Genomic DNA, 23,283 nt, shown 5'->3' with positions numbered 1-23,283 from the left:
ACATGGCGAAACCCCGTCTCTACCAAAAATACAAATTAGTCGGGCATGCTGGCGCGCGTCTGTAATCCCACCTAGGAGGCTGAGGCAGGAGAATCGCATGAACCCGGGAGGCAGAGGTTGCAATGAGCCGAGATGTCGCCACTGCACTCGGGCCTGCGCGACAGAGCGAGATTCCGTCTCAAAAGAAAAGAAAAGGAATACAACAAAGAATCAAACTCACCATGAGCTTTGTTTTGTGAATGAAACATAAAACGCAAAAGAAATATGCTGTGGGGGGTCTTGGGTCGTCATTTGTTTTCTGTTTCTGGTTTGTTTTTGGAGAGAGTCTGGTTTTGTCGCCCAGGCTGGAGTGCAGTGGCGCGATCACGGATCACTGCAGGTCCTGGGGCTTCACTTCCCGATTCGGTTGTCCTATTTCAGTTCACTCCTCAGGCGCGGAGGAAATGGTGGAAAGCCCAGTTCTGGGTGATCCCGGGCACTACCCCCGTTACCCGTTACCAGGAAGAAGGTGAGCCTGGCGGGTCACAGCACGAGCGTGCACAGGCCCAGCAGGGCCATCAGCAGCAGCGGGAGCTGGGGCGCGGGTGTGGTCCCCAGAGGCATACAGACAGGTGGTGTAGGTGTCAACATCCACCTGGCGCATGGCACACACGTGCTGCCTCGTGGCAGACCCCAGCATAGTAGCTGACTGAGTTATAGACGTAGTAGTGCTGTAGTGCGCCCTGGTCGCCAGCGATGCGGTCCAACACTGCCTGCACAGAGTGGGCACTGGTGTCGGGAACCCAGTAGGCTTTAGTCAGCTGGTACTCGAGCTCCCAGCACCGCATCCCCTGAGCATTCACCTGGCTCAGGTTCATGAAGTAGGTCACCATGTCCTGGAGAAAGGGTTTGGGGTAGGCCGGCTGTGAGCAGCTGTCTGCTTCCATCCCCATCCTGCACCTTGCATTTGCCCCCACGTTCTTTAGAGTAGTGATCATGACCACTAGTAGTTATTGAGCACTTAGCTGTGCACCCAGTGTGCTTGGCAGACATCCTCTGAATTGAATGAGGTAACTGCGCTTATTACCCTGGTTTCACAAATGAGGAAACTGAGGCCTAAAGAGGTTAATTCACTTGGCCAGCGTCATACAGGTATTCATACAGGTATTCATACATACAGGTATTCATACAGGTAGTCACATAGGTATTCATACAGGTAGTCATACAGGTACTCATACAGGTACTCATACAGGTAGTCATACAGGTATTCATACATACAGGTACTCATACAGATATTCATACAGGTACTCATACAGGTATTCATACAGGTACTCATACAGGTAGTCATACAGGTATTGATACAGGTAGTCATACAGGTACTCATACAGGTAGTCATACAGATATTCATACATACAGGTACTCATACAGGTATTCATACAGGTAGTCATACAGGTAGTCATACAGGTATTCATACAGGTATTCAGTGGTAGCAGGATTGGCCCCCAGGTTGTTTACCCAGGTCCCACCATGCTAGGGTACACACAGAAGATGCTCAGTAAATATTTACATAATGAATAGACAAAAGCAACATAAAAAGAGCGACATTAAGCATGAGAGAGATCATGAACTATAGACTCCTAGGACCCAGGTGCATGTTCACGGCTAGGCTCTGCGGGGTTCATCAGTCCAACAGGTTCCAGGTACATTTATGAACCTGCTTCAGGCCACTGCAGATGGGGTAAGACGAGCTGCCCATATGCATGGCCACTCTGTGCCAGGCACATTCCATTATTTCATGGAGTCCTCCTCAAACCCTGTGAGGTTCTGTTACTCCCATTTTACAGGTGAAGCAAGTGAGACACAGAGGTCAAAAGATCAAAAAGCTTGAGTGGTGGAGTCAGGATTCAAGCTCAGGGCTGACTCCTTCCCTGAGGACAATGTAGGGCCCGTTCGCGGGTGATGGTGGGGGTCCCTCAGCCTGCCATTCCCCTTGCTCAGACCCTCAGAGTGCCCATGTGGACAACGGGCCACTCTTAAAACCCCTCAGACCTCTTCTTAATCTACATTTATTAGAATCAAGGACCTGGGTTAGCTCATCCAGTCGTTGGTTTTAAATGTCCTCTCTCCACTCCCAGATCACATTTCTATCGCCACCTCTTCAAGCTCCAACTTGCCCCTTCCCTGACCACTTTCACTTGATGCCATTCAGCCATCCCAAAGTTAGCAGGTCCAAAACCAGACCTCTGACTCACCCCCCGAAGCCTGATCACCCTGCCACTCTTCTTAATAACCGGCAGCCACAGCCTATCCATTGCGCAGGCCAAAAGCCTTGGAAGCCTCCTGGATTCGTCCCTTTCCCTCACAGCCCACATCCACTCTAGCAAATTCTGCATCCAAAATTCATCCAGGACCTGGCACTTTTTACCACCTCACTGCCTCCACCCTGGCCAAGCCACCATCCTGTCATCTGGGGTTTGTCCTTCCCTCCAAATGGCCTCACTCCTTCCCCACCTGCCCCTATAGCCTGTTCCCTGCACAGCAGACGTGATGATTCCGTAAAATTTTAAGTCACAGGACTTCATTCTTCTGCGCCAAACCCTCCAAATCCAAAGTCCTCATTGATGCCTCCAAGATCGGACCTCCCCTCCCACTCTCCCCTTGGGCCTCTCCCTGTGGCCACCTGGCCTCCGTGCTCTTCCCCTGACCCACCAAGCACATTCCCACCCCGGCCTTTGACTTGCTCTTCCCTCCACCTCCCTGAGATACCCACATGGCTCACTCCCTCAATACACTCAGAACTCAAATGGCATCTTATGTGGACACTTCCCCTTCCCACCTATTTAACACAGTACACACCTCCCATAGCCATCACTCTGTCACCTCACTGTTTTCATTTTCTCCTTAGCCCTTCTCTCAGTACTAGAATTAATTCTACATATTTATTGTCCCTCTCTTGTGAGATGTCAGGTCCAGGAGAGGGGTGACTTTTTTTTGTACATTTACGTATCTCATGAGATTAGAACAGGGCCTGGCCCATGGCACAGACTTATGCATTTTGATGGATAAATAAAGGAATACTATTTTTCATCTCAACAACCACAAGCTCATCCTACCAGGTGAGGGATTGCTCAAAGAATTAGGGGCTGGAGCCTTGTCTGTGTATGGAAAAGGTGGACAATGGGCTTGAAGTCAGACTGTGGAAAGCCTTGAGTACTAGGCCAAGGAGACACAACTTTATCTTGAAGGCGCTGGGGAGCTATTGAAATTTTTTGAGCAGGACAGAGACAAGATGAAAGTGGTGCTATAGGAGATTAGTTTCTTCTCTGTTGTGTAGCAGATGGACCACAGCAGGGCAGGGCCAGAGGCAGGGAGACCAGGTATGAGGCTGTGCCAGTCATCCAGGGGAAAAGGAGACTTGGGGAAGCACTGCCCTGACTTGGTGGCAGGTGCCTCCAGGGTTCTGATCCTGAGCTGGAGAAGGGTGGAAGGAGATCAACCTTCCTGAGGCTCAGTGGTCAGGGGAGGGTGGATAAGCTGAGCGTTAGGGGAGGTGGTGATGCATTTAAGCCCCTGCCACCCTCCTCCTCTGGCCTCCACAGGACTCTTGACCTTCAGGCTCAGTGTGGCTCGGTCATATTCGAACACCCGGATGGCTGGATTGTTGGCCCCATTGATCACTCCAGGTAACGTGGTTTTCCATGGGGTGACTCCAGGTGTGATGAACATGGCACTTAGGGGGGCACCTGTCAGGAAAGAGCAGCAGGACAGAGAGGGTCTGGGGAGAGAAGGAGGGACGGAGCTGGCAGTTGCCCTCCAGGTTGAATACCTGCGTCATCATAGAGCATCTGAAAGCTGTCAGTGTGGTGGTGCCTGAAGAACTGCCCTGCTATGATGCAACCATGCTTCCGGACCACCTTCAGGTATTTTTCGTTGAAGCCCTCCTGGGACCATACCTTGTTTTGTGTCTTCTCAAAGAACCCTGGGGGCATGTTGCCAACAATGTACACCTACAAGGGAGGGGTTCGCAGAAAAGGCTCACAGATACCCTCTCCAGACCCTCATTTCTACTTCTCAAAACCTGCAAATTGCCCCAAAGACAGGTAGATGGGCCCAAATGTATCTCCTCCCTGAAAGCCTCCCGGATTCCATCTACCAGGCAGACTCAGGCATTCTCCCTGTGCCCTGCAATGAATGCACCACATACCTTCCCACCTCCATGCCTGCCACCTGGAGTACCCTTCTCCTTTTCACTTCTGTAAATCCTCCCCATACTTCAAAACCTAACTCAAAGAACACCTCCTCAATGAAGCCTTCCTAATCCTTCCAAGACTACTCCTCTCTTGGAGAGCTTGAACACTGCAACAATACCATTCTTGCATGGTTGTGTTCATATGCTACACGGTAATGTGCATTCGTTTCTTACATTCCTTGAGTCACTCAGCTGACAACACCTGGGCACTTGGCCACCATGGCAGGAGTTAGAACAGGGGACAGGGTTAACTCTATGGGTTTTGGAGTCAGACTGCAGTTTAGACACCAGCTGTGTGTCACCTCTCTGAGCTGCTGTTTTCTCATCCAGAATAATACCTAGCTGGTGGGGTTTTGAGAATGATGGACTCGTTACTGAGCCAGGGTTTCCATAGTTCTGCTACCTGAGATCATCTGTATAATGTCCTAAACAACGTGCCCAATGTTGACATAGTGCGTGCTCATGGGCACCAGCTGTGAGATCCTCTTGGGAGAGGCTAGTCAGTGCGAGGACTTGGGCAAATGGGACACTGAGCCAGTTCTTGAGGAGTTGTCAGGCCAGCAGACTAGCTGGACACACTCAAGGGCAGGGCATCCCCTGGAGGTCTGGCACACAGTCCTGGCTGCAGCTGCACATGTGGTGGGAGTAGAAACAGCACTGGACTTGGAGTCTGGAAACTGGTCTTCTAGTCTGGGCTTCATCACTTATTATATGACTTGGGACTGTCACCACTCTTTATGAGCCTCAGGGTCCTCATCTGCAGTGGGCTCCGGATCCCAGCACACAGGGCTGTGGTGAGGATGGAGGAAGCCCTCTGCTGGTGCCAGGCTGATGGAGGACCCTCTGGGATGTGGGCATCTTTGGGTGGGTGGGTGAGTTTGTGCCAAGCGGGAGACTTGTGCAGAAAATAACCCTAGATGAGAAAAGAAAGGAGCAGGACCTCTTACCATGTCCCCAGCTTTGGAGGCATTGGTCAGCACATCTTCCAGCCACTGGAACTGCTGGCCAGGGTCCACCATGTCTGCTGTCAGCTCATTGCTGGTAGTACAGATTGGTGTTGAGCACCACAATTTGCCCAGCCCCGCTGGGACCTGGCAGCTTCTCAGAGTAGAAGGCACCTGTCACAGCCAGGGACAATATGAAGGAGGCCCCCACCTCTGGCCAGACAGGCTTCTGCCCCTTCCACTTCACTGTCCCACTTTCTTTTTCCCTTGCATCTTCCCCTCCCATCTTTCCCATGGGTGGGACCTCAATCTGGAAGGTCAGAGGTTCTGGAGCCAGAAGGCCTGGATTGAAATCCTGGCTCTGGAACTCATTCGCTGTGCAACTTGGGAGAGTAACTTCACCTCTCTGTACTTCGGTTTCCTTATCTGTATAGTGAGAATAACAGTGATGTGTGTTTGCCCATCCAGATCCACTGTCCACCCTTCACCGCTCAGCTGTCTTTTCCAAGAGCTGATCTACGTGGATTAAATCAACAGGCCTCTGTGCCACAGGCTTCTGGTTGGCTTTGACCACTGGGGAGTCCCAACAGCAGGAGACCGAGGAAAGGGAAGAGTAGGGTCACAGTTACCTTGGGCTGGCTGTGTTTCTGGACCAGTCATTCTCAACCAGGTGCTTCTGGCCCCAGGGAACACTGGGCAATGTCTGAGACATTTCTGGTTGTCACAACTGGGGGTGTTCCTGAGGGTATCACTCTAGTGGGTGTTTGCAACATTCTGCAACACACATGGCAGTCCTCTGCGACAGAATCATCCAGCCCATGGTGTCAGTGGTGGCAAGGTTCACACCTGCTGGAAGCAAAACCACTCCTTCCAAGGGCTGTTGTGAAGTGTCTAGGACCAGGCTGAGGGTAATGCCTGGCACACAGTAAAGGCTCAGTAGATATGAACTTAGGAGCATCATGAGTGCCGTGGGGTTTAGAGCAAGGGCTTTGGAGTTAGTTCTGGATTCTGCTCCCAAGACTCCCTTTTCTAAGTTGTATGACCCTGGCTTCCTTATCTGTAAATTGGAGATAAAATCAGTACTTATTTCAAGGGGTTGTTGTGAAGATGAAGATCAGACCCTGGCATACAGTAAGTGCTCCTGATATGAGCAGATGGTGCTGGTACCTTTTTTGAAGAGAGCAATGGACTCGTTACTAAGCCAGGGTTTCCATAGTTCTGCTATCTGATTGTCGATCTTGTTATTTCCAGCTGGGAACTGGTTTTTGGGGTGAAAGTCATGATTTCCCAAAGCAGCATAGACTTTAGTATCTGGGAAGCAAGGGTGAAACATCAAAATATATATGCAAAAGCACTCGGGGGAGTTAATCATTTTCTGTTGGCCACTGGCCAGCAGAGCTCAAGGGGAAGAGCGATAGCACAGATGAGGAAAAGATGCAGATAGGAAACCCACATTTGATAGAATCTGACTGAACTTTGCTTAGGCTTTGGGAGGAACAGCAGTGGCTGCTTTCATCGCAGTCCCTAAACCCATTCCCAGCAGGAAGTTTCCTGGTTAGAAGGAAAACAGCAGATGATGAGAAGGGGAGAACTAGGTCTAAATGATTCCGATCACTGTCAGCCACTTGGTAATTTAGTGTTCCCAATTCCTGGTGATTCCAGATCCATCTTACTGTTAGGGAAAGGGTCTGCTTCACTCTAGGAGGCCTTAGGAGTTTCAGTCATCCATGCAGTCAGCAAATGTTTTATTGAGCACCTACTATGAGCCAATGCACAGAGCTGGAAACCAGGCTTCCAGCCCCAGAGGTCCTGCAGTTCGATAGGGTTGACAGGTATTGAGTAGAGGTGTAAGGGATGTCACAAAAAGGGAATGGCCACTTGCTATGGGGAGTAACAACAGAGGGTAGGAGTGGGTTTGGGGAGGCCTCCCTGAGGAAGGGGCCTCTGAATGAGGCCTGGAGGTGTAGGGAAACCCATTAGACTCATTTCCTCCACATGAACAGCCTCATTTCTGTTTTTATTTTATGCTCAGTGTCTGGTACCTAATCGGTGCTCAATAAATATTTGACACTCCACAAAAACTCTTGGACTCAGAACAGGGCCGGGCCCTTATATGAGCTTGGTCTATCACAGGGCGTGACCTGGAACAAATGAGGGAGGCTGGAGTCTCCCATTCCGGTTGGGAAATATCTCTAACACACCCTTTGCCTGGTACAGCCTACAAGACCTGGAAATGCTGAGAATTCTGCCAAAGTAGGAGGTTGTGAAATGCATCACTGTAACTGCCTGGAAAAACCTCACCTCTCTAAAGTAAATGCCAGCAGCCATTAAGAATCCATTTAAGAAAAAAAAAAAAAAAAAAAAATCCCTGAATCCCAAGGGCATTTGAGAAGGGAGGGACTCACTCCTGTGTTTTCACTGCTTCTGTGTGCCCAGCTCCTCGCAAACATAAGCTCCACGGGGGTGCGACCTGGTGTCTTGTTCATTGCCACGTCTTCTACTCCTGGAATGGTGTCTCTACCATAGTCAATGCTCAATAACTACTAGTTGATTGACTAAATGAGTGAATGAATTACCTTATTTAATCCTCATAACAACCCTATGGACAGGTACCATGACTTTCCTTTTTCACAGGCAGCAGACTGAGTCTTTATGAGATTACCCAGCTAAACTATAGCAGAGCTAGAACTGGGCCCTACATGACAGGGTCTTGCTTTGCCGCCCAGGCGGCAGTGCAGTGGCACAATCATAGCTCACTGTAACCTCAAATTCCTGGGCTCAAGTGATCCTCCTGCCTCAGCCTCCCAAGTAGCTAAGAGTATAGATACACACCACCATACATGGCTATTTTTTTTTTATTTTTTGTAGAAGCAGGGTCTTACTATGTTGCCCAGGCCAGTCTCAAACTCCTGACCTCAAGCAATCCTCCAGCCTTAGCTTCTCAAAGTGCTGGGTTTGCAGGCATATGATCACTGCACCTGGCCCAGGGCCCTGGATTTGTTTGCTTTGCATGCCTGTGTTGTCAACCACTTGACTGTGCTGATGAGCGGGGACCAGTGTTCATGGCCGACTCTGGTGGGTAAAGTTGAACACAGCAGGAAGAACACATGATGTGGAACCCTGAATCTCGAGTTTCAGTCCCTTCCTCTTCTTAGGCCACTTCCTCGACCTCTCTGTACTTTGGTTTAATTATCTATAAAATGGGAGTGTTCTGCTTGACTTGTGTTTTTAGAATTGTCAGTTAGCTAACACCTTCATTTCATCCCTTCCCATTTGTTCTCATAGCACCATCTCTAAAAGTGAGGTGTGGCCATGAGAAAGTGCTGTGTCAGATTATAATTGGTAGCTGTTTTTTCTTAGTTATACAAAATGATGCATCTTTCAGTCAATGGCATCTTGGATATTAGGAAATTCAATAAATGGGCAAGTGTGGTAGAAACTACAAAATCTTATAATTTACATTTGTGTGTTAAATCATAGTCAATAGGCCAGGCATGGTGGCTCATGCCTGTAATCCCTACATTTTGGGAGGTTGAGGGAGAGAATTACTTGAGCCCAGGAGTTCAAGACCAGCCTACACAACACAGCAAGACCTCTATCTTTACAAAAATTGAAAACAGGCCAGGCGCAGTGGCACACGCCTGTAATCCCAGCACTTTGGGAGGCCAAGGCGTGCGGATCACTTGAGGTCAGGACTTTGAGACCAGCCTGGCCAACATAGTGAAACACCATCTCTACTAAAAATACAAAAATTAGCGGGCCGTGGTGGCGGACGCCTGTAGTCCAGCTACTTGGGAGACTGAGGCAAGAGAATCACTTGAACCCATGGGGGTGCAGGTTGCAGTGAGCCAAGATCACACCACTGCACTTTAGCCTGGGTGACAGAGCAAGACTCAGTCTTAAAAAATAAATAAATAAATAAAAATGAAAATAAAAATAATTAGCAGGGAGTGGTGGCGTGTGCCTCTAATCCCAACTACGTAAGAGAGTGAGATGGAAGGATTGCTTGAGCCTGGGAGATGAAGGCAGCAGTGACCCTTGATCGTGCCACTGTACTCCAGGCTGGGTGACAGCAAGACCTTCTCTCAAAAAACAAAACAGTCAGTGAAGCATTTTCTTACCCAATATTTGACTTGTGTTCCATAAGTCCCATGTGAAGCAAAGGAGAAGTACTCCCAGTTGGATCTGAGTTTGAGTCCCTCCCTAGGAAATGACTAGCTTGGAGCCATAGGTTCCTTTTGTAGATATTGGGAATAATGGTGCCTGCTGTTGGGGTCGGGGGAATGTCCTGGTTTGACCCTAACTAGTGACCCCTACTGGAAGACAAAGGAAACCAAGCAGCCTGACTTGGGTTGGGCTGGGTTAGATAAGCTGGAAGCATCCAGGCATCTCTTTGCCTAGATTGACTTGTGTTGAGGGAAGGAAGCAGCGGGAACAGACAGTAAGGGCAGTGCCCACACCAGGATTTGGACCCCTTAAGTAAATGTGACCTTCACTAGTTTGCTTAACCCTAAGGCTCACCTCCCTCATCAGTAAAATTGAGGTCACAGCACCTCCCCCGAGGCTTATGGTGACAGTGAAGCAGCTAAGGTTTGAAAATTCTTCGAGCCAGCCTGACCCTTCACACTTGACACAGAGTGACTGCTGCTAGTGCTGTTATTTATTTCGATTATTACTCCATATCTGTGTCCTGGGAGCACATGATGAAGATCTGTAGAGGGGGCAGATGTACTGGAACCCGAAAAAGGTGGGCTGGGGGCTGTGGGCTGCTTTCTCAGGTGCCCAGTTGGCAGCCTGGCAGCCTGATTTAGCCTCCAGGATGTTGTTTTCGGTGCAGACTGCTTTAAAACATTTGCAAGGGCCATTAGATGGGGCACGCAGACCCTATTCACCCTACACTGTCCTGTAGGGCTGCTGCCTCACTCACCCCCAGTCCCTGCCTGCTCTGCCAGGCTCTGAAGTCCTTGGAAGCAACAGGAAGCAGCACCTTGGCTAGAAATTAGCATTTCCCAGAGACCCTGGCAGCCAGGACAGTTTGAGGGTGATGGATGCCAACTCCAGAGCAGGACATGGGCTGTGTGTGAGACTCACCCAGTTGCTGTGTGCAACTCTAGACACCTGGAGAAGGGTTCATGGGTCTGGTGATAGGCAGGAGCAGAAGATAGTGAAATGCAGGGCATTTCCTTTGAAAGGATTCTGTGTGTATCCACAGGCCCATGGGCTTGCATGTTGCCTTCCGGCTTGTTAGGAAGGTGAGAAATGGTCACCATGAAGACCTGGCCAACAGCCATCGCTGTCCATGGACGAAGGTCACCAGGACACTCGCTGCTGCTGTTGTCCCACTGTGCCAGACAGTGCCTGGAGTTCAGAGAACACTGTGGAGGGACCAATGGCACAGTCTTACCTAGAAAGACCTCTCTGATGAGCTGGGTCAGGCATTCCACAATTTCCAGTACAGCTGCCTCTCCCAGTTTCTCATCGGGCACGTGAGGCATGTCATCACTAACACCACCAAGCCAATTTGGGGCAGACAACTCAGGAAGGGGCAAAAGAAAAGGAAGGGACAGCTCTGCAGTGAGAGGAAAACCTGTGGACCTGGGCCTCAGATGTCCCCTTGAGGGGGAATGGCCAGGCTAGAGTGGAGTCAGATGGGACAGAGCTGAGAGCTAGGCTTCACCATTTTCCTGCTATGGGTCCCTTGACTGGTTGTTTAACCTCTCTGAGCCTCTATTAACTCATCTGTAATGTTGGGATAATACAGTTCTTGCAGAGTGCTTGTTAGGTATCCATCAAGGAGGAAAATTATATACATAATGTAGTACAGTAAGAGTAGCTGCTAGGTTGTAATTAATATTATTATTTAGAGAGGAAAGCTCTGGAGTTCCAGTCCTATCTGCAAACCCCAAGAGAGCTCAGGGTTGAGAAGCCATCTCTGAATTATGTTCCTTTCCTGAAGAGTTCAAAAGAGTTTGAAGCTGGCTTCAGAGTCTAGGGTTCAGATCTTTTCCAGGGCAGGTACTGATTCTGCCCTGGGACCATTGTGCCCCCCATGCCATGAATCTAAATTCTTGGGTCCACCTTAGAAATGCTCGGCAAGGGGAGGAAAACGGTGGCAGTGGGGTGTAGGGATGGGGAGATGTCCAGACAATCAAAATCCTGAGGCCTCTGCTGCCCAGGTACTCCCCCAGTGAAACTAATTAGCATAATAATATTGATACTGCCACTAGAAGCTCACACTGGCTGACTTTCTGCCAGGTACTTTCTGTGTGTTGTTGCCATAGCCACTAATTTTTTCCCCACTATAACACTGCAATGTAAATTCTATTGTTAGATTTTATTGTTTGACAGATAAAGAAACCAAGACACAGAAAAATTAAGAATTGTGCCTATCCTAAATCAAGCACCAGAGACAGGGGAGAAAAAATTTGTGGCTAAGTGTACACCACTAGAAAGTGGTGGGGCCAAGATTTGAACCCAGTCAGCCTGGCCCCAGAGTCTATGCTCACAGCCATTGCCTCCTATCAGTGTCTCTGATACCTACATGAGGGCAGCAAGAGGGGCTGTTTTGCCCTGAAAACTCCCTGGGGACAGGCCAGAAACCCAAAGACAAAGGGACAAAATTTCACATTTTTTATTTCCAGATTGGATAATCTAATTCTGTCTGATAAAAAACACACCAGGTGCATTTTTAATTTTTTTAGGTGCTTTTTTTGTTGAGACAGAGTCTCACTCTGTCGCCCAGGGTGGGGTGCAGTGGCGGGATCTTGGCTCACTGCAACCTCCGTCTCCCAGGTTCAAGCGATTCTCCTGCCTCAGCCTCCTGAGTAGCAAAACACACCTAATTTCTAATGGCCATCCTCAAAGGGACTGCAGCTCTCTTAGAAGTCAAATTTCGGCCGGGCGTGGTGGCTCACACCTGTAATCCCAGCACTTTGGGAGGCCAAGGTCGGTGGATCACAAGGTCAGGAGATTGAGACCATCCTGGCTAACACGGTGAAACCCCGTCTCTACTAAAAATACAAAAAAATTAGCTGGGCATGGTGGCGGGTGCCAGTAGTCCCAGCTACTCAGGAGGCTGAGGCAGGAGAATGGCGTGAACCCAGGATGCAGAGCTTGCAGTGAGCCGAGATCACACCACTGCACTCCATCCTGGGCAACAGAGTGAGACTCCATCTCAAAAAAAAAAAAAAAAAAAAAAGGAAGTCAAATTTCATTATAATTGAAGAATTGTAAAGGGTCCTAAAGATCTTCTTATCTGATGCTGTAGACCTCTTCAAGGTCTCAGAGATTCCCCAGGAAAAAAATGTGCATCTGTGGCCAAGCACGGTGGCTCACACCTGCAATCCCAGCACTTTGAGAGGCTGAGGCGGGCAGATCACCTGAGGTCCGGAGTTTGAGACCAGCCTGGCCAACATGGTGAAACCCCATCTCTACTAAAAATACAAAATTAGCCAGGCGTAGTAGCGCATGCCTGTAATCCCAGCTACTCGGGAGGCTGAGGCAGGAGAATCGCTTGAACCCAGGAGGCGGAGATTGCGGTGAGCCAAGATCGCGCCATTGCACTCCAACCTGGGCAAAAAGAGCGAAACTCCGTCTCAAAAAAAAAAAAAAAATGTGCATCTGCTAAAGGGTCATGAATTTCCCGAGGGATCCCATCTGTCATCTGTCAGAATGCTACATATGCTCTCCCTTCTCAGAGAAATCAGAAGCTCCCCCAGCGAGGCCCCTCAAGGGAGCAGGGCCAAGGTCATGGACCAAAGCTCACTCTCTTCTTAGATTGATTCCTGAGCCCAAGGAAGCCAGAGCCGTCCAGGCTCCTTTTGAGACGATGTCATGTGTCTTATGTGTCCAGCCTGGCAGGTTCATCTGAAGATCTTTCCTGGTCACACCCACAAACCACATCACAGCTAGGGGCGTCATGGGTTTCACCCTGCCTTATAGAAGCGTCTACTGAGGCTGGTAGAGGGAGCGCAAAGTCAGAATTCCTTCCAGCCTTCCTCGAGAGCTCCCTTGCTCCACCAGTTCCTGCAGGATGTCCTTCCCCTAATCCTGCCAGATGGGATCATGTGCTCTGTGAAGCTCCCACATCCCCCAGGTGACCCTCTCTCCTTGCTGGGATGTAAGGTCAATGAGTTTGTCTGCATTGCCCACAAGACCATGAGCTCCTTGGAGCCAAGTGTGGGTGTCCATCATCTCAGATCCCTAGCGTCTACCCCACAACTGAGCATGACTTGTTGCCCTGCCAAGTGAGGGAGCAAGTGAGGGAATTGGGGTATCTTTTTTTCTTTCTTTTCTTTCTTTTCTTTCTTTCTTTCTTTTTTTTTTTTTTTTTTTTTGAGACAGAGTCTTGCTGTGTCACTTAGGCTGGAATGTAGTGGTGTGATCTCGGCTCAGTGCAACGTCCGTCTCAAGAATTCAAGCGATTCTCCTGCCTCAGCCTCCTGAGTAGCTGGGACCACAGGCATGCACTACCATGCCAGGCTAATTTTTGTATTTTTAGTAGAGACGGGGTTTCACCAAGTTGGCCAGGATGGTCTCAAACTCCTGACCTCAGGTGATCCACCCACCTTAGCCTCCCAAAGTGCTAGAATTACAGGCATGAGCCACCTTGCCCGGCCAGAATCGGGGGATCTTGAGTGATAAGGAGGCAAGTTCCCAGGAAAGTTGAAGGAATTAGAGCAGCAACATTGGACAGGAAGCAGAAACTGGGTCTCTGCGATGACTGGGATCAGCCCTCAAGCTGTCACTGTGTAGAGCAGAGTTCTGACCGGTGAGGACATTCCAGGGCCACTGGGCAGCCCAGGGGTGGCCAGCAGCCGGCCAGGACACTAGGACCACAGGCTGGGCCACCTTCAGCCCTCATAACTTCTTCCCTCCCTGCACTTGGACCTCTCAGACTTAGAGTCCCTAAGCCCCAGGGGGAAGGGCTCCAGTGTCCACCCGTAGCTTAAAACCCGGGCACTCTCCAGGTGCCCAGGCATGCCAGGACCACAACCAAAGCCTGAGTGAGAGCTGCGTTCTGCCACAGCCAGGAGACATGGAGGTTGAGGACACAGACTTTGGAATCTTTGGACTCAGGGATCCCCAGGCAAGTTACAAAACTCCTTTGAGCTTTAGGTTCCTCAGCCTCACGTGAGACTGATGTGAGGATTAAAGGAGATGATGTGGGCAAAGGGCCATCTGGTATGTAGCACATAGAAGATGCCCGGCAAAGGGTAGCTGCCGCCTCGACTGTACTCACCCAGTCCAGAGAATGAAGTCTGGCTCCGGCTCAATCTCCTTCATGGCATAGATGGAGGAGTTGATGAGGGCCCAGGGAGAATCACAGAGGTAGTCACCCCAGGGGCCTGCGTTGGGCACTGACTGGAATCCAGCTGATGGGCACACCTGGAAGGGGTATTTGGATACCTTGTAGTGAGGGTCAAGGTGCAGGTCAGTGATGTGCCAGAACTTCCCTGCAGGAGAAAAGACATCCTCCTTCAAGCTGGTCTCTCTCTCAGCCTGGAAGCAAGGAAGTCCAGGCCAGCCCTGGGCTGGGGCAGGGGCATTACACAGGCAAACGGAAGTCTTCTCTGAGCACCCCGGGTTCAGAGAAAGGCCCACAGGCCTGGCTCTGCCCAGGGACACATTGAACAGAGCAGAGGACAGGCTCAGCTCCATCCCTGACCCCTGACCTTTGGCAAGGCCCCGTCCTTCTCCCCACGTTTGATGGGCAGCCACAGCATTAGAGCTCAGGCATTTTAATGAGGGGGCTTGCTTTAAAGCAAAGGCAGGAGAGGGTATGGGTTAAGTGCTCAGGCTCTGAGCCACTTAGGAGCTGTGTAATCTGGGCTATGTCACTTTTCTAAGCCCATTAACTAGAGCTAGATCCTCTCGAGCTGCAGGGAAATATAACTACATATGAAAATCTGACCTGTCCTGGAATTTCTTCCAAAATTTAAAAAAGAAAGAAAGAAAGAAAGAAAAAAGTCTGACCTGGATGGAGAAGGTTTACACACCAAATGAGCTGGAAAACCTTGCTAAGCAATACCAGCAAAGCCTGGGTGCAGTGGTTCATGCCTGTAATCCCAGTACTTTGGGAGGCCAAGGTAAGAGGATTCCTTGCGGCCAGGAGTTCAAGACCAGCCTGGGCTACATAGGGAGACCTCATCTCTACAAAAAATTTAGAAAATTAGTCGGGTATGGGGTCATGTACCTGTGGTCCCAGCTACTCAGGAGGCTAAGGTGAGAGGATCTCTTGAGCCCAGGAGGTGGAGGCTGTAGTGAGCCATGATCATGCCACTGCACTCCAGTCTGGATGACAGAGCAAGACCCTGTCTCCAAAACAAAACAAAAAAACAGCAAAAACTGGGGACTACATGTGGAAGTGAGTGTAAGAGTACTAGACCAGGGAAAAAGGAACGCCACTTCAGATTGGGCTGACCTCCTCTGGTAGGTATACTTGCTGGTGATTCTGGATCCGGGGTGTGGCTCAAGCAGCTGGGAGTGGTCCTACTTGCTGAAGTGATTGACCAAAAGCTAGACTCAGCTTCCAACCAAAGGAGGCTGAAGTGGCAAAAAACTTTACGGTGTAATAAAGAGAAAGGAATCCAGAGAGACAGGTGAGATGGACTAGACTTCTCATGCGAACCCCGTATGGGGCCTGGAACAAGTAGTTTCTTTTCTTTTTCTTTCTTTCTTTCTTTTTTTTTTTTTTTTGAGACAGAGTTTCCCTCTATTGCCCAAGCTGGAGTGCAGTGGTGTGATCTGGACTGACTGCAATCTCTGCCTCCTGGGTTCAAGCGATTCTCCTGCCTCTGCCTCCCAAGTAGCTGGGATTACAGATACGTACCCCCAGGCCCAGCTAATTTTTTTTTTTTTTTTTTTTTGTATTTGTATTTTTAGTAGAAACAGGGTTTCTCCATGTTAGCCAGGCTATCTCGAACTCCCAACCTCAGGTGATCCACCCACCTCAGCTTCCCAAAGTGCTGGCATTACAGGCATGAACCACCGCACCTGGCCGGCACAAGTTGTTTCAATGACTTTACTGAAGGAGAGTTGAGAAGATCTGGCCTCTGTTCATCCTGTTTCTCACTAAAACAAGAGTGAGGCCCAGGATTTCCTCACCCTCTGCTGTTGCAATCACTTCCTCCTCCATTTCTTGTGTCACTTAGAGCCACAAGTCAACATCACTGGCCCCAGGAAGCTGTGTCTGGGCCTGGGAGACTGGACTTCTTTTGATCTCAGGGTGGGATAGCCAGAGTCCCACTCAGGCCACAGGACATTTAGTGGACAATGGCCTGCAGATAAAGGCTGGCCGCTGACCCTCACTCCTTGACTTTCCCTCCCAGATGCTCTTGAGCTTTTCCCCACCTCTCTTGATCTAAACTGAGTCTCAGGAAAGGATCTGAAACATGTTCATACTAAAGTGTAAATGACTGATGAAGCAAATCATTATCCCTCCCACATGCATTGTTACAGTGTTCTCCGCACAGCCCTGGGAACATTATCCCTACTTTACAGATAAGGAAACTAAGGTCTGGAGGTTAACATGGCTAAGATCACATGGTAAATGATGGGGGTCTCCGGGCTCCAATCCCTCCCAGAAAGATGTGATGGCGAAAGGGGTTAAAACCAGTGCCTTTCTATTTTAGATGGGTCTTTTTGCTGACAGCATATTCCCACATTTTTATTTTTTATCCAAAGTGAGTCTTTGTTTACAATGGGGAAAATTTAACCTTTCCACACATATTGTGATCACTAATATATTCCTGCCAGGCACGGTGGCATGGTGGCTCACACCTGTAATCTCAGCACTTTGGGAGGCTAAGGCAGGAAGATTGCTTGAGGCCAGGAGTTCAAGACTAGCAGGGGCAACAAAGCAAGACTTCATCTGTACGGAAAATAAAATTCAGCTGGGCAGAGTGGCTCATGCCTGTAATCCCAGCAATTTGGGCGGCCAAGGTGGGTGGATGACTTGAGGTCAGGAGTTCGAGACCAGCCTGGCTAATATGGTGAAACCCCATCTCTACTAAAAATACAAAAAATAAGGCCAGGTATGGTGGCTCATGCCTGTAATCCCAGCACTTTGGGAGGCCAAGGCACGTGGATCACAAAGTCAAGAGATCAAGACCATCCTGGCCAACATGGTGAAATCCTGTCTCTACTACGAACACAAAAATTAGCTAGGTGTGGTGCCACACGCCTGTAGCCCTAGCTACTCAGGAGGCTGAGGCAGGAGAATCACTTGAACCCAGGAGGCGGAGGTTGCAGTGAGCCGAGATTGAGCCACTGCACTCCAGCCTGGCGACAGAGCAAGACTCCGTCTCAACAACAACAACAACAACAAAACCAAAAAGTAGCTGGGCACTATGGTGCACTCCTGTAATCCCAGCTACAGCTACTTGGGAGGCTGAGGCAGGAGAATCACTTGAACCCAGGAGGCGGAGGTTGCAATGAGCCGAGATTGCATCACTGCACTCCTGCCTGGGCGACATGGCAAGACTCTGTCTCAAAAAAAAAAAAAAAAAAAGGAAAAAACAGGAACAGAAATAATTCCTGTAGTGACAAAAACCCAAGCCAGAGTAAAGGAATGAACTGCCTCATACCAGTTAGTTGGGGGGCAGAGTTGGGCAGAGTTGGTGGGCATCCCAAGTCCCTAAGCTGAGACTGTGATTGGCTCTCACCTGCTTCCAAGCCCAGAGCCAGGCTGGCCAGGATGGATGTGGTGGGAGACCCTTTGCCTTTCTCTCAGGCACATGGTCTTCACGCTTCCTCTGCAGACAGAGAAAGAGGCTATTCCCCTACCTCAAGCTGGCTCTTTCTCAGTTAACTACAAACACTGAGCAGTTTGGCCCCTTTGACGTCAGCCCCCATAGTATTCAGGAACATTTCTACACTCCAGAAACTCCTCATCTCACGTGTCAGTTGTCGTTTTCTAGCCAGTGTGTAGAACTGAAACTACTTTCCAGCCTCTCTGGCACATCCTACTGAAAGGTGTGTGTACGTGCATGTGTGTTTATGTGTGTGTGCATGTGTGTCTGTGTGTGTACGTGTGCTGACTCCAGGAGAGGCCAGGCTAGTGGACAGAATGGTGGAGAGAGCTAGAGGTCCAGGCGGGCAGCTCCACCTCCTTGGGGTCCAGCCTCCTCATTGTGGGGGTGCAGATCCCAGCGACCTTGTCAGCTCAGCCCAACCCACCACCCTCAGCCAAGCTGCTTCTCCTCACAGGGCCTCTTTCCTGACTACGCCATGGCATTACCCAATCTTCCCACATCATCATGCGACTGTCTCCTCCTCATTCAGGCCTCTGCCCCAAGGTCACTCCTCAGAAGGCTCCCCTGACCACCTCAAGTGCCACCTCCCCTGCCTGTCTGGTCACTAGCTATTGCTTCCCCCAGCTTCCTTTTCCTCAGAGCACTCTCACATGTGAACTTACCTTGTTGGCTTGCTTATTGTCCATCTTCCCTGTTTACAATGTCAGTTCCATGAGAGCACCAAGCCCATCTTGTTTATCTCTATGTTCTCAGTGCCTAGAAGGGTGTCTGGGACGTGGAAGACGTGCAAATGCACATTCAATGAATGAACAAGGCTGTGGGGAGGCCAGTTAGAACTGTAGGCACTCAAACCATGTTGGCTAGGTGCCCAGGCTTTCATACACTGATCTCATTTCATCCTGGCAACCAGTCTGTGAGATGGGGATTCTTATGCCCACTGCATAGATGAGCAAACTAAGGCTCAAACCCAGACCTCTCTGACCCCAAAGCTGCGACACAATGTTGTCATGCCTGTTGACTTGGAACTCCCCCTCCAGAAGGTGGCTGTAATAATACATGTTTTCCGTAAGAATATGGGATCCACCAGCTTCCAGGCCCTACATCAAAATAATTAAGCTCTAATTAGCATGTCGGGACCATGGATGGGGAGGTGGGAGATCTGGTTTCTAATCCAGGCTCTTCCATGTGTTTGCCTAGGGGCTCTGGGCAAGCCACCAGGCCTCACTGAGCCACAGGATGTTGACATCTGGCCTGCCTCTCAGTGAGCATCAGATAAGATAGTGAAGGAGAAAGGGCTTATACAGGACAATCCCAACACACCACACCATTACCTGCAATTACCCCTGGGGCCAGGAGTGAGACTGGGGAGGTGTGGGGGCCTGGGCGCTTTAATGCTTTACCGTTTAGACCAGAACTTCTCAAATGTTACTGTCCAGATGCTTCACTGGGGATCTCATTAAAGCTAAGAGGCTTTCTACATTCGCACCGCTTGGACCTTTCACAGCAAGACAGTATTCATCTGTAACTTCAGTTTTCTAGAAAGGTATACCAATCTCCGCTATCATTGTTATTCATTTATTACTGAGAAGATAAATCAATTTGATCTTGAGTACAGTGAGTAGCTGAGGCCACAGACCTGGGAGGAATCCTGCTGCACCACCCCATAGCTGTGTGAACAGCGGAACCTTCCCCCGGGCCTGTTTCCTCTTCTGTAAAATCAAGATAACAGCGCCCCCTACCCCTTGGGGCCCTCATGAGAATTAAAATGAGAAATGTGAGATGATGAACAGAACACCGTAAATGGGCAGCAGTGGTTACTCCACATTTGGTTCCTGGGGGGGTTCTACAAGGCCCCCTCTCACCATGAGAGAAGGACAAGGTGGGGAGTGGCCACGTCCTACCCAGCCAGCCCTAGCGTGTCCTTGGCTGCTGTCCACAGGTAAAGTGCAGGGGCAGGCAGGACATCTGAAGGGAAACAAGATGAAGATAGAGCCTGTCTGCCCCAGATGACCATCTCTGAGAGGAGGACTAGTGGGCACAGTGCATCCCTGGGCAAGCGAAAAGGTGTCCTGGCCCACCTCCTCCTTCACCAAAGGGGGTCACCAGGCCTTTATGCCCACTAGGGACAACAGACATAGGGCCCAAGGCCTCATAGCTCTGCAAGGTCCACAGAAATATCTGAGACTTGGGGAAAAAAAAAAATGTATTGACTCTAAAAGTGCAGGAAAAACAAAAACTATGAAAATCAAGTAATTCATCACAATCAACAATTCATTTCAAAAGCAATATTAAAAATTTCATGGGCCACGTGCATTGGCTCACACCGGTAATCCCAGTGCTTTGGGAGGCCAGGAGTTCAAAACCGTGCCAGGAGTTCAAAACCGTGCCTCTCCAAAAAAAAAAAAAAAAAAAAAAAAAAAACCAGCTGGAGTGCAGTAGCGTGATCCTGGCTCGCTACAGCCTTGACCTCCTGGGCTCAACTCATTCTCCCACCTTCATTAAGACCGGGACTTTGTTTTTTTCTCTGATATATCCCTGGCTCCTAGAATAATGTGTGGTACAGAAAAGGACCTCAGTTGTTGAATGAGTCCACGAATCTTTCCTGCCACCTCCTACCTCTACTAATTAGCTAGCTCTCACGTACCCAGACCTCTTCGCAACATCGGTGTCCCTCCCTGGCCAGCTGTCACCTCCATTTAAAATCTTCAGGCTCAAACAGCACTCTCCAAGGCCCACTAGCTCTCCCCACCCTGCCTCCCTACCCTAGCTCCTGCCTTGCTGTCTTTAGAAGCACCTTCAAGTTTGCTGCAAGCAGCTTCCAGCAGCCCCAGAGTTCATAGTACAAAACAAAGGCATAGCAGACATTCCCAGTACTATACCTGGTTCAGCCCTGGCACCTCCCCAGTGGGCCAGGAAAATCTGCCAGGCGAGCAGCCTCATCCTCGGGGCTCACTTCACCAGAGTGGTGGGATTCTCCAGGAGCTGTTGTTCTCACCGCAGGCTTCCCAAGTAGTTTTCTGTGGGCACGTGCCTGAGCAGAACTCCCTGTCCTGTTACAGGTGTTCCAAGTCCTCCAAGGCATCTGGATCCTCTGGCTCTTCCTCCTTTGCCCAGCAGGGTGCGATCTGTGCCAGTGCGAGGAGGCGGGCATCTGGACGTTAAGTGGAAGCCACACCTCTCCTGCCTGTGCAGCCCCTGCCCCCAGGAGGGAGGGGCAAACCACAGAACTGCAGGTCAGCATGTCAGATGAATTGGCAAGCCCCGGAAAGGGGGATCTAATTCAGACTGAGGAATGTGAGAGGGCTTCTAGGAGGAGGTGACACATGTTTAATCCTTTCTTAACATTGTATTATGGAAACGGTCAAACAGAAACAGAAGGTGAGAGAATGATGGAATGAACCCCCAAGTACCTTCCTCCAGTTGCAGCAATTATGAACTTATGGCCACACTTATTTCATCTATACTCCCATTTGATTATTTTATGTATTTAAACAACTTTTTATTTTTTTGAGACAGTCTCGCTGTCACCCAGGCTGGAGTGCAGTGGCGCGATCTCAGCTCACTGCAAGCTCCATCTCCTGGGTTCACGCCATTCTCCTGCCTCAGCCTCCCGAGTAGCTGGGACTACAGGCTCCCACCACCACGCCCAGCTAATTTTTTGTATTTTTAGTAGAGACAGGGTTTCACTGTGGTCTCGATCTCCTGACCTCATGATCTGCCTGTTCCAGCCTCACAAAGTGCTGGGATTACAGGCATGAACCAGCACACCCAGCCCTATTTAAACAACTTTTAAAATTTTTTATTATTTTAACTTTTATTTATTTATGTATTTTTTTACAGAAGGGGTCTCAGGCCGGCTGCAGTGGCTCATGTCTATAATCCCAGCACTTTGGGAGGCTAAGGCAGGAGGATCGCTTGAACCCAGGAGTTTGAGGCCATCCTGAGCAACATAGTGAAACGCCATCTCTACAAAAAATACAAAAATTAGCCAGGTGTGGTAATACATGTCTATAGTCCAGCTACTTGAGAGGCTGAGGCAGGAAGATCCCTTGAGCCTGGGAGGTGGAAGTTGCAGTGAGCCAAGATTGCACCATTACATTCCAGCCTGGGTGACAGAGCAAGACTCTGTCTCAAAAAAGAAAAAAAGAAGGGGGGTGTCTCACTCTGCCACCCAGGCTAGCGTGCAGTGGCAAGATAATAGCTCACTGCAGTCTTGACCTCCTGGACTCAAGCTATCTTCCCGCCTCAACCTCTGAAATAGCTGGAACTATAGGCACTCACCACCTCACCCTTTTTTTTTTGTATAAACAGCATCTTACTGCATTACTCATTCTGGTCCCAAACTCCTGGCCTCAAGTGATCCTCCCACCTCAACCTCCCAAAGCACTAAGCTTACAGGTATGAGCTACCATACCTGGCCCCCACTGTATTATGTTAAATTCCAGTGATCATATCATTTTGAACATAAGCAGTATGTATCTCTAAAAGATAAGGACTCTCTTTTTCTTTCTTTCTTTTTTTTTTTTTTGAGATGGAGTTTTGCTCTTGTTGCCCAGGCTGCAGTGCAATGGCACGATCTTGGCTCACTGCAACCTCTGCCTCCTGGGTTCAAGCGATTATTCTGCCTCCGCCTCCCGAGTAGCTGGTATTACAGGCATGCGCCACCACGCCTGGCTAATTTTGTATTTTTAGTAGAGATGGGGTTTCTCCATATTGGTCAGGCTGGTCTCGAACTCCTGACTTCAGGTGATCCGCCTGCCTTGGCCTCCCAAAGTGCTGGGATTACAGGTGTAAGCCACTGCGCCCGGCTAGGACTCTCTTTTTCTAACACATTATCAGATATTTAAAAAAAAAAAAAAGTAATTCCACCGGGCACGGTGAGGCAGGAGAATTTCTTGAGCCCAGGAGGTGGAGGTTGCAGTGAGCAGAGACCGCGCCGTTACACTCCAGCCTGGGTGACAAGAGCAAACGCCGTCTAAAAAAAAAAGAAAGAAAGAAAGAAAAAAGAAAGTGGTGAACAATGCAAAGCCTCTGCCCTCATAGGGCTTACATTCAGTGGAAAACATGGGCATTACACAAATCAATCAACAAGGCTCCTGGCCTAGCCAAGTCCCTGGGGTCAGAGATGTAGCAGAATTTCCAGCCCCTAGGAACTGTGCAACCTTAGCCAATGAGTATATTATGCCCACAAACAACTACAGACTAAACCCCATTTCTGTTTAGGGCCTAGGTCACCCCAAGGAAGTGAGGGGCATCAAAATAATCACCAAGACTGAATCTTCTACCAGTCCAGGGGGAAGAAAGCTCAGAGACCCACTGCTATGGATTTAATGAAAATAAAGCCATGTGATTTTTC

General features: G+C 49.5%; 1 protein-coding gene across 1 annotated transcript; it reads right to left on the bottom strand.

The window, feature by feature from the left end:
- Positions 1-217: 217 nt before the first annotated feature.
- On the bottom strand, positions 218-21,092 carry SMPDL3B (sphingomyelin phosphodiesterase acid like 3B). Its single transcript, XM_025393632.1, is given in 11 exon segments — positions 218-594; positions 596-659; positions 661-875; positions 3,589-3,722; positions 3,806-3,986; positions 5,176-5,269; positions 5,271-5,346; positions 6,340-6,483; positions 10,577-10,674; positions 14,414-14,627; positions 20,807-21,092. Coding segments are annotated over 11 exon segments (1,353 nt in total). The 5' UTR covers positions 20,868-21,092; the 3' UTR covers positions 218-522.
- Positions 21,093-23,283: the final 2,191 nt, after the last annotated feature.

The sequence above is a fragment of the Theropithecus gelada genome, chromosome 1, assembly GCF_003255815.1.
Source record: "Theropithecus gelada isolate Dixy chromosome 1, Tgel_1.0, whole genome shotgun sequence".
Classification (NCBI taxonomy): domain Eukaryota; kingdom Metazoa; phylum Chordata; class Mammalia; order Primates; family Cercopithecidae; genus Theropithecus; species Theropithecus gelada.
Note: the sequence above shows the minus strand (reverse complement) of the source record. Positions and strands in the feature narration are given on the sequence as shown.